Source organism: Vicia villosa, linkage group LG3, assembly GCF_029867415.1.
Source record: "Vicia villosa cultivar HV-30 ecotype Madison, WI linkage group LG3, Vvil1.0, whole genome shotgun sequence".
Lineage (NCBI taxonomy): Eukaryota > Viridiplantae > Streptophyta > Magnoliopsida > Fabales > Fabaceae > Vicia > Vicia villosa.
The window spans coordinates 52,638,456-52,650,906 of NC_081182.1; the positions used below are offsets into that span (position 1 = coordinate 52,638,456).

The following is a 12,451-nucleotide window of genomic DNA, read 5'->3' on the forward strand; positions in this document are numbered from 1 at the left end:
ATTCATTCGTCAAATCAACCACACTAACTAGTGATGATAACAAGATATAAATGAGATACATTGATACTACAATCCATGATGAATTGAAATTCATAAAGACCAAGGTATTAAAGAAGAAAGTTGGTTGAATTGAAAAAGTTGTTTGGCAGAATATGTTTGATACATTCTGAACTATGGAATGAACCAATGGCTACAGTCTAGTATAGAAACTTAAAGAGACAAGCTAGTTAGTAGCGTGACGATTCTAGAAGAGGTTCGGAAAATTATTAGAGCTTGTTGATATCTTAAAAAGTAATTTGATAAATAAAAAAGAATAATAATTTTCATCCAATTACTTTGTAACTTATTTGTTTTTTAACTATATTTTTCACCTTTCATTTATAGTAATGAAAGTATATTTGTTTACACAATAACTTTTGAATCGAAACGAGCAAGCAACAAATATAAGGATTAGACAAATTTGCTCTCAATCAAATGAAGATTATATATATATATATATATATATATATATATATATATATATATATATATATATATATATATATATATATATATATATATATATATATATATATATATATATATATATATATATATATATATATATATATATATTTCCTGGAAAACATTTTTGACTACTTTTCGGAAGAAGATTCTGGCGAGGTCACACAGGAGTTTGTGATTTGTTGCTATAGGAATTTGAGCAGCACAACTGATGCGAGCTCATGAATGAAAGAGTCTTTCTTATCCCTCAGTTGGAAGCCCTTTTATAGCTGCAGGAGCCATAATTGTCTTCATTGATGGAGGAATTTTGAATTCTTTCCATAATGAGCGAAAGTGTCTTAACTCCCGCCGTTTTGGTCTTTTAAAGTATTGTAACTGTCATAACGGTGAAGACCATTGAAGTGGAAGCGACGGTTACGGATTCTCTGGGTTAAAGGGCACCGACCTTGTTCCACGCTTATCGGCCTATCCCGACGCTCTGGGCTGATGACTGTTGTTGACTCACTCCGGCCTGTGGCTTCAGTCCGGGTTGATGACTGTTGTTGTCTTGTTGTCTTGATATATGTGTAGGGGTGGCAAAACGGGCTCGGCCCGCGGGGAAAGCCAGTTTTACCCGCACTTTTACGCGGGGCGGGGCAAGGTTTTAGGCCCACTCACGTTAATGTGTCTGCCCCGCCCCGCACCATTTTTTTGCGGGCTTTTGCGGGCATTAGCTTTTTCATACAATTTTACTATTTTTAGGCCTAAAAGGTTCAATGCCCGCGGGCTTTCCCCGCCCCGCCCTCATTTTTTTGCGGGGCGGGGCAAGGTTTTAGGCCCACACAATCAAATATGCCCGCCCCGTTTTTTCGCGGGCTTTTACGCGGCGGGCCTAAACGAGGCGGGCATGCCCGTTTGCCACCCCTATATATGTGTGGGTGTGCATGTGCGCGTGTGTGTCGAATCTTTTTAAAGTCTATTGAAGTTCAATAGTTAAGGATATATTAGATTTGGTCAATGTGCTTAATAATTGGATGATTTGATATTTTACTCGTTTCTTACTTATAACACCAGTAATTGAAATTGTTATTGATAGAAGATGTTTTAAGAAAATAATGAACGTATGGATTGTAGAAACACAAAACATTGTGGACGAGGGGATTACAAGAAAAAGATGGGGTGTTAGATATCCTGTAGAAGGAGGAAAAATCACGCAATACACATGTAATTAGCCGACCAAGGTTAAATTCTATATGAGACGTCATTTTAGTCAGTAGGACTAGCGTTACAATTTTCCTTTACATGTCTACTTTATTTTATTTCATGCATTTCTTAACTTAGTAGCTCAGATAGCCAAATGATTAGTACTTATAATTAATACTCTTCATTGAATTTAAGAAATCTATAGATGATAGACACAGTTCCTTCCCCGACATAATCTCTTGAAGAATAGGATTTACAGTCGATAGCTTTTAGCAAACTCTTGGCCATCTTTCAAGTTTGAAAATAAATTTTGTACGCCCGGTGGGATACTTTAGCTAGAACCATTGATAAATTTAGTTTTCCAGACTAAGAGTACATACATTTATGCATTTGCATCCAAGTAAGAGTCTAATCAGTTTAGGTAACCCATCATCTTCAACATTCTAAATATCATACACATATAGACCTAATGATCATCCACCAACATTGGAAATGCTACATCTATAGCCCCTTCTAATTCCTATAGATATCAACCAAGTGATCCACATGAAGCATTGTGTAGTTGTGTTGTGACTACATCTTTTATTAGACAATAAATTGATATGAGGATATGTGACATCATGTACCAAGTCTTACAAAAATTTACTTGCATTATAAGACTCATTATTCATAATGAGGTTTAACAAAGCTAGAGAGTTGGGTTTTAAAAGAGACAGTTCCTAACAATTTCTAAGTCACGCCCATGGTCTAAAGGGGTTCAAGAGAACCAATGTCAAACAAATATTTTAATTTAAAGACATTCAACCGTTGCAACAAAAGAACCTTTACGACCATATTTAAGTCATATATAATAGGTACCTTTCACTCTTTACAATTCACAACTTAGTTCTTTTGCCACAATTTGTTAAAGAGTAAATTTGAATACACACTTGATATCACCAAGGTTGTCAAAATATTTGATTACATGCTTGAAAATAAGCATATTCAATAACTAGATGGTCTCAAAATGCCTCTATTTGGGGAGATCAAAGACAAGAGATAATTAATTCAAGTGGCATAACTCATATAATTGCTTGATAACTAACTTCATTGTCTTCAAGAAATTCTCACCAAAATATATCAAGAAAAACATGTTCAAGTTAGTTAATTAGGGGGTTGATGTGAAATTCGTTGATACAAATCATTCTCCAACCATGATCATAGGCAGTTGTGGATACTGTTTTTCCTCATAACTCTTGCAAAATTCTTTCCTTTCAACATGCTTCTTACCATGTTCATAATTGATCAATTCTTCCTTTCGGAAGCATCATTTTGATGTAATGTATAGGGCGGTACAACCTCATGTACTATCCCATCTTGATCACCAAAATTCCGAAATTCATTTGAGACGCATTCGCCTCCAGCATTTGTTTAAAGAACTTTGAGCTTGTGACAGTTTTGCCACTCAACCATGGACTTGAAATTCTTAAATACTTCGAATACCTCGTTTTTTTTCTCTTGATTAGGTATGTCCATAGCTTTCTAATATAATCATCGATGAATGTGACAAAATATATATTACCACCAATCAAGTTAACTTGCATTGGTCCACATACATCAGAATACACCACCTCAAGATGATGTTTGGTTCTACAACCTGCATCCTTGCTGAATTTGCCCTTGTATTGATTCGCTTGCACATACTCTTCACAAATTTCAGTCGGTATGTTGATCAATGGCAACCCTGTTACCATTTCAGTCTTTTGCGATGCATTAAGATCTCTAAAATTGAGATGATCAAGACGGCAGTGCCATATCCACTCTTCTTGATTAGATGTTGTAGCATGAAACCTATGCTCAATCACTTTCAACTCAATTTTGAAGGTTCTATTGGCAGCCACATGAGCTTTTAGGAGCAAAACCCTGTTTGCATACTTAACATGTGGCACCTTGTTCTCTATGCAAATCTTGTAACCCTTTTCAAGCAATTAGCTAATACTTAGAAGGTTACATTTAATTCCTAGAGTGAATGATACATCTTTGATTTAGGAATATCCATCATCCCTTCTCATGATCAAAACATCACTAATTCCATCGGCCGCTAGAGTGGTGTCATCTGCAAACATCACTTTGTACTTTGTGGCATGATTAATTTTGACAAACCAATTCTTCCTCTTCGTCATATAAGTAGAACAACCGGAGTCAAAATACCATTCCTCATTACTCTAAACTCTATTTCGCACTCATCATAACATTTTCTACTTCTTGTAACTGGTTACAGCTTTTACGTAACCGATTACATCATGTTTCTGCACCGTTCCTGGAACTATTGTTGTTGTTGTTGTCCCGCATCCTGTTTCAGTTGCATTCCCCTTTTGTGACATGACCAAGAGTGTGTTCTCCTCATCAAACTCTTGTCTTCTGACCTTGTCTTTATCCCCTTGAGGTTCTTTCTTGTTTGTGTTTCGCTCTCTTGCAAAATGGCCAAACTTTTGACAATTAAAGCATTATATCATGATTTTGTCAATCTTTCTCCTTTCACCTCTGAAGTTGCCTTAACCACCATTTTTGTTGCATCTGCTCTCACCCTTTTGACAAGTTGGAATCCTTGAATTTTGGGATTCTCTTCATGAGCCATTTTCATTTCCAACTTCTTGTTTTTCTCATTGAAACAAGCTTGCAAAGCAATCTCCGCCTTTGCCTTGTCTCTTTTTCTCTCTTGCATCCTTTGCTCATGAGCCTCAAGAGAGCTTTTGTAGCTCTTCTTTGCTCATTGTCGCAAGACCCTTTGATTCCTTAATCGCCACCACTATGTTATCAAATCTTGGCGTCAAAGAACACAAGATTTTTGCGATAACATTCTGCTCCGTAACAATTTCTCCACATGCTTTTTTTAGGTTCACCAATTGAGTAATTCTCGTCATGTATACATTGATTGTCTCCTTTTTTACATTTTAATTAATTCGAGTTGACGTTTGTGAGTTTATAACCTCGCAACTTTCTCCTTGTCAGCCCATGCATATTTCTTTTCTAAGATTTCCCACGCTAGCTTTGACGATTCGCAATCACCAACTTTCTCAAAGTTATCACCATCCACACATTGATGGATCAAAAACACCGCATAGAAAATTTTTTCTTCTCTTCCTTATGCGTTGCTCGTTGTGCATTCATTGCACCCTCGACAAAAGGATTCACGTAGTTCTTGATCACTTCAAGAACATCTTGGTAGCGAAACAACACTTTCATCTGCTTGCACCATTTGTCGTAATTCTTCGCAACAAGGACGAGTAGGTTTTTAGGAATTCTTTCTTTGGAGACAAAATTTATGTTGCACACTAGGTGTTTGGTGGATCGAACCATACTATTGCCAAATGTTGGAACTTGGTTGGTGAAAATGGAGGGTTTGAGAGAGAGAGAGAGAGAGAGAGAGAGAGAGAGAGAGAGAGAGAGAGAGAGAGAGAGAGAGAGAGAGAGAGAGAGAGAGAGAGAGAGAGAGAGAGAGAGAGAGAGAGAGTAGAGAGAGAGAAAGAGAGAGATAATTGAGGGTGAAAATATTTTCATTAACATTGATAATAATACTCCCAATGTATTTAAACAACTATAAGTGGATTAAGACACAAGTTACAACATCAAATAACTGAAAAAACTAAATTCTCAGACCTATAACCGGTTTCACAACCTCTAACCAGTTACAATTGACACAAATAATTCCATAACAGTGATAATCAATTACAACAATCAGTTACGATAACCGGTTACTGCATATGCTTAATCAATTACACCAACCCTAAAATTACTTTTTCTCAATTTATTTGATTTTTACACATGCTTGTTAACATCCCGTAATAACCGGTTACAACACTGAAAATTCTGTTTAACAAAATCATCTATGGTAGACACTGTCTTTCTTTGGAAATGCAACAAACTTGAAAAACTAAACTGCATATTTAAGTTTTTCCTATGTTCAAGACCAAACCAGGGGCTTCTAATATATACATACTAGTATTTTGTATCTAATATTTTTATAATATCATTATTGTACTATCACTGTATGAATAAATGAATATAAAATAAGCGTTCGAACTAATCACATTTTCCATTTTCTCAAATAAAATACGTAAGAAATAATGCAACATGTAGTGGGTAAACAACGTAACCCTTTTTTATCGATACTTTGTGGAAAGGAGGGAAAAGTATACGCATTAAATTACATTGAAGAAAAGGGAAAGTAGCATTGGATAAACATTATATGGAGTGTCTCCATGAAACATCCGAAAAGGCTTAAAGGTGATGGAAACAAACAAACTAATGTTCACATGGGAAAAAGTGGGGACTGTTTCTGATTTGGTTGGCTTCATCTTCAAGTCATACTCACATCATGGACCAAAATTAGATGTAGGTCTCCTTTATTCTTCATTTGCCTCATTCATTTTAAGTCTAGTCCAATTTGAAAATGTCTCACAACTAACTATATAAAGTGTAAACACTTTGAATTTCAACATTAGTGTGTAAGCATATATTTATCCAAAAGTGAATGATATTATCTTTATTTTTTCATAAATAATGGGTTTAAATAGAGAGAAGAAAATTAATATTTATTGCTATAACTCATTTTCTATTTCTCCATTTTATAAGATTACTTCAAATATAAGTACAATGTCCAAATGTTAAACTTCTGTTTGTGATTAATTTTATCCATGATGTATCTCTGAAGATAGACACGTTTCTTTCATTAGTCTTTTTTTAGAGTAGGTCTTTTTTTGGGATTAAACTTCAAATACCATTGTATTATATTAACTTCATCAAGATGTTCCTCAAAATGTGGACATATAAACTACCTCGTTAGACTATCTGAGAAGATGATGCTAGTTCTAAAGTAAGATACATACATTCTTTTACCAAAGTGTAGTCGGATCTAAATCTATTATCCAAGTAAGTCGGGACTGCTACTAAGAAGATCATAATTAGCATTTTATGTTATAGAGTAATAAAGAATTTGTGATTTAAAGAGTTAGCAAAAATTGTCTAGATATTTTGTCGTGATTGAAATTTGAGTTGAAGATTGATGCTCTTGATCAGAATTAATGGTTTGAAATGTGTTACCCTCATTACCATTTTTCTTCTTCCAATTAAGAGGCTTGCCACTAAGTTTCGAATCTCTAATCGTCTGAAACATACGACCCTCATTACCACTTTTCTTCTTCCAGTTGAAAGGCTTGACATTAAGTTTTCGACATGTTTCACACATATTTCATGTGTGTTTGCACTTTATCGCGCCCAGGTTTGTCTTACTTGTTACCTTCGTTGAAGCTCTAAATCACCATAGAAGAGCCATCTTATTTTAAACTTTGAGGTATCTTGCCCATCACATTTCTTTGTCATATCTCCTCCCTTCTTATTTTTGAAAAATTTATACAAAGTGTTGAGAGTGATATCTTCTACAAAATTATTCTTACTTCATCAAGATCTTTATTCGCACCAACAAGATACATGAAGACACAACTACTCTTTCTTTTTGAAAAACAAAACACTATCTTCTGCATACCTTAAATTGTCATCATAATATATATTCAACTCTTGCCATAGAATCAAGTCATCAACATCTCAATTGTAATAAGTTGTTACATCCATACAACCTTATTTAGCATGTCAAGACTTTGACTTTAATTTAAAGATATGGGAGGACTTTTTAATATCATAGCATGTTTCTTTGACAACTTTCAAGACTGTCTTGTATATTGTTGGTTCCATAGAGCTAACCAACCAGACAATGTTCAACGAGTTTTCAAAGAATAACTAAATTCAAAATATTTGATATATAACGAAGATACATGCCATAAATAATCTTGACAGTTAATATTATCGAATGACTCAGATTACACAATAATAACAAAATCAAATTTAAATAATGTTGGTTGTTAATCTGAAATTGAGTTAGTGAACAAAATTCAAATTCTCCTAAACTGCTCATTAAATAAATTGTCATACTCCCAAAGGACAAACATAATACAGACAACTACTATATGGTGGGTGTGTGTATTCATCACATCTAACCAGCATCCCTTGATTGATATAATCACAGTCAAGGAAATTGAGCTAAATAATAAATGGGAAGAATTATACATCCAAATCCAATCAAAGATGAATATCACCAACCAAATTTCACTAAACATTATTGAATTAATTAGTTACTAAAACTAAAACTAATTATTCATAACTGGGATTGGCAATCATGCAAAATTTTATTCCTGAGATTACAATGGAAAAATTGATAAACTCACAGTTAAAAGCTTTGATTAAGTTCACCGATATGCATATGCAAACTCAAGTTATTAAGCACTTTGCATGATCAATAAAATTATAGATGGAAAAAAAAATCAAGCAAAAATGCAGATGAGTAACGATTCCAAGTTTTATCTCGTCTATTTGCCATATAACTTGGAGAGGTCTTCCTGAAAAGTCTTTCTAATGATATCTCTCTTGATCTTAAGGGCTCCAGTGACTAGGCCAGTCTCAGGAGTCCATGGATCAGAAAGCAATTTAACTTTTGCAGGAATCTCGAATTTTTCCAGACGAGCCTTCTTTGCTTCCTGCAAACATTTTCATAAAATATTTTCTGTTGTTTAATACAAATATACCTTCTAATATTTTCTGTTGTTCAATATAAAAATCATACCTTTAGAAGTGATGCATGCACTTCCTTCACTGCTTCTTCTTTCTGGCATAGTTCTGAAAAATCTGACGAAGCAATTCCTTGCTTTGAAGCCCATTCACTCAATGCAGAATGAGAAACAGCCACAAGTGCCACACAGTAAGTTTGAAAAGAATCAGCATACAACATAATGTTGTCCACAAAGGGGCTGCCAAGAAGAGCTGCCTCAACCTGTGTTTAACTTGATTAGTCTTCAGGTATTGAGAATGAGAAATACCACAAACTAATGTGCATACCTTTCCCAAGGACACATATTCTCCATGCTGCAATTTAACTATGTCCTTTTTCCTATCAATGATCTCAAGGACCCCGTCTGAGTGAAATCTTCCTACGTCACCGGTGTAGAACCACCTTATTCCTCGTTCGTCAACCTTTACAGGAAAAGATGCAAAAGTAATTTTTTATGTTTTAAAGAAAAACAGCAAACTATTTCTATATCCCTAAGTAGAATTTGATGTAGAATCATCCCTTATATCAAAAGACCAAATGTTCTAAAAGATAGACTTGTTAGTTGTTACAGTAAGGTTCGTGTAAGGTTTTATAGCTAACAACTGGGTTAGGTTAACGCACAACCATGTCCAACATTGCGGTATAACTTGACTTTCATTTCAAACAATAGTGGTGCTGAGGAGATAACTCACGATTACTTGGTTAGAGGCTTTGATACCATGTCAAGGACCAACTCTCCTAACAAAAAGCTTAAGCTTAGGCTATTTGGCGAAGATTCATTAATGACTTTAATATCTAAAAGAACCAACAAAGTGGTGGAAATGGAGGAATATCACAAATGATATCTTATCGGACATTGCCTTTCACTCCACAGAAAAAAGAAGAAAAAAAATGAACATGTAGCTATACCTTGTAAGATTCCCTTGTCTTTTCATCATTTTTGAAATATCCAAGAGTGATATTTGAACCACCAATTACTATTTCACCACGAGGCATCGGTAAATCAGTAGTTGAATATCCACCTTCAGGCCAGTCAACTAGCTGAGAAAAGAGTAAAAAATCCTTGCATAAGAAATCTTTTTCTAAATGCAGATAAGGAAAGTAAACCACCATTATAAAATATCATAGTAGAGTTTATGATATTGAGGTCTTTATTAAAATTGTACTATTATATACGGAAACAAGACAGCAAGCATAACTCTGAAGGATCAAGAAGACGACGATAGGTGCCTAGTCATTTCTATCATTTTAAAGGAATACTATCAACACTTTTTAAACACATATTTCACCGGTGTTTATGATTACTCCAACAAACACATTTGCTTCAAAAATTGATCACTCTTTATGTATTTTTTTCTTTATTCATAAATTGTGCATATAAGAGCAATGATATAAACTGCAAGGAACAACTGCTCCATATCTATCGAAGCACTGTGATTACATTAAACAGCAAAAGGTAAAAGAAAAAAGTAGAAAAAATAAGCAGCACTTGTGTTTGAAAAATAATCCTTGAATTTAAAATATGTGAGGATAAATAGATCAATTACTACCTTAATATATGAGCAAGGAAGAGGTGGTCCAACACGGCCAGCAGATGTATCGTCAAAATCAGAGAATGTTCCACCAGCACAAGTCTCTGTGAGACCATATCCTTGACTTATTGGAGCACTGAAAATGAGAAATAGAAAAACAAGTACATGAAATAAGCAAACCATAGAACTGAATTTACTACCATGTTTCTACTCCTACTCTTCCCTGATGATGATATTTTTTTCTTTACTTTTTTGCTATAATTTGCTTCTAGCTTTTAGAATGCCAATCTAAAATGAATATTAAGTAAAGTTAAAGGACCAAAAACATATTTTAGCAAAAAAAACTGATTAGCAATACTTACCCAAGACAAATATTGATGAATCTTTGTGTGTCAGCAGAAAGGGGTGCACCACCACATAGTATAAAACGAATACGACCACCCAGAATTGCTTGGACTTTTTTGAACACAAAAAAATTCCATAGAGCTTTTTCCAAGCCCCAAGCGCCAAACCAGCTACCATTAATCGCCCGCAACCTTCGTGCATAGGCTAACTCAAACAACTTCTTTGAGAATCCTCCTTTTGTATTTACCTATTCAACCAGAAAAGTTTCATTTAACAAGCTCACTCACGCTTGCACATTGATACAGAATATGTAGGAACACATTTTTCAAATGTATCAGAAGAAAAATCAAATACCTTCTTGAAAACTCCATCACGTACACGATCAAGAATTGCTGGTACAGATGCCATCACAGTTGGCATTAATGCAGTGGCATCCCCCTTTGTCCCCTTCTTTACCTTGTTCGATGTATCGGTTAGAGTCAAAGGAGTTCCGTATCCTATAGAGCCTCCAACAGCTGCAAGTAAATTCTAAAAGAAGTAGTTGAATTTGTCAAAACATGGAAGATAAGAAACAAAGGAAAATAAAATGCAAACAAAGTGCCCTATATGCTGAAAATTTTATTCAATTCATTTATGTTACTGGATACACATACCTCAGCTATTAATTCAAGGATATGAGCCATTGGTAAGTATGCTAGATATACATCATTTTTCCCAAGGTTAGGAATAATTGTCATTACCGCAGACACCGTTGCTACGATATTTCCATGTGTCATCATCACACCCTGTGCAAAAGAAAAGAGATTCAAGAAACAGTTAAATGAAGAGAAAAAAAGGATTGTGAAAAAGAAGAAAAATGCATCACAGTCCTGTCTAGACTCTAAGATAGAAAGAAAAGTTTCTACTAGAATAACTGCATCACTCAAAGATGCTTAGTTCTAACCTTAGGCAAGCCTGTACTTCCACTAGTGTACATTATAACTGCAACATCAGCTGAAAGGGGTAAATCAGCTGCAATAGGCTTTTCTCTACCAAACCTCTCAACATCAGCAAAGGAAGTGATTGTCCATCCATGCTGAGCAGATGAGGCATCAGATGGGACATCATTGTCAATACATATCACACGTTTCACAAAGTCAAGCTGTCCGGAAATATGTAGAAGTGATTTCAATTCCTTGCGCCCACAAAACACAGTTGTAGCCTCTGTCTGGCATAGATTTCACAAGTAAGATTATCAATAGTATAAGAATAATAACAACAAGAGCAGAGGAACTAAATTACAAAATAAGAGAGTGAATGTTTGAGAGTGTTAAAAAGAGAGTGTTCCTAGCTCTCATATTATTATATTCACATTCAATGTTTGAGTTGCTAATTTCTTCTCCCTTTTGTGTTAAAAACTTTCATAAAACAGTTCTCTGTTTGTGAAGAGTGATATAAACAGAGAGCAAACCTCATTCAATGAGTGGCACAAAGCCTCCTCTCCCAACGAAGCATACATTGTCACAACCGTCACATTTCTCCTGAAGCAAGCCTAAAGAAACAAAAACACACACAACACAAAAAAAAGTAAATAAAATCATCCTCTTTCATATATGTTAAAAAAATGTTTCAAAAAATGAACAAGAATGAGAAACATGTTTTATTTGAATCGTAAAAACAAACACCTGCAATGCAATAAACCATTCTTCTCTAGTCTCAGCATAAATCGCCGCACGTTCTTCCCTAACATGCCCAATATTCGCCAAACCAGACGCAAAATTAACAACAGATTCAAAAACATTCCCATACGTAACCCATCTATACTCCCCATGATGGAGCTTCTCAAAAGTCCTTCCATCGGAAGAAACTTCCATTTCTCTAGAAATCAGATCACGCGTTCCAAGTAACAACTTATCATGATGCTTCCTGCATGAATGCTCAAACATCTCCGCGAGAGTGGTAACATCTTCCCAAGCCGAACTGATCACGGAAGCGAAGCGGTGGTTGCGGACTACGTAACCGGGATCGCCTCCGACATCTGCCGGTGAGCCACGGCGTTTGCGGTTGTTGGAAGTCCGGAAGATGAGTATGACGAGGGGAACAATGAGACCGACAATGTAGGCGTTCATGGTTGATCTGAATGATTCGGTTCAGAGCAATGCACGTAACGTTGTTGTTGTTGTTGTGTTTTTTTTTTGTAGTAATAATAATAGAAGAGAAAACGAGGAGTGTTGAGTGTTGTGTTGGCCTATCAGTGTGGGGCGGAAAG

At 35.3% G+C, this 12,451-nt stretch overlaps 1 protein-coding gene across 1 annotated transcript; it reads right to left on the minus strand.

The window, feature by feature from the left end:
- Positions 1-7,626: 7,626 nt before the first annotated feature.
- On the minus strand, positions 7,627-12,430 carry LOC131655717 (long chain acyl-CoA synthetase 9, chloroplastic-like). Its single transcript, XM_058925538.1, has 11 exons — positions 11,868-12,430; positions 11,654-11,734; positions 11,147-11,410; positions 10,857-10,988; positions 10,558-10,731; positions 10,221-10,450; positions 9,877-9,994; positions 9,236-9,367; positions 8,614-8,748; positions 8,342-8,548; positions 7,627-8,255 (listed from the first exon to the last, which is right to left on the minus strand). Exons 1-11 carry the CDS (start codon positions 12,309-12,311, stop codon positions 8,088-8,090), a joined length of 2,085 nt encoding a protein of 694 aa, XP_058781521.1. The 5' UTR covers positions 12,312-12,430; the 3' UTR covers positions 7,627-8,087.
- Positions 12,431-12,451: the final 21 nt, after the last annotated feature.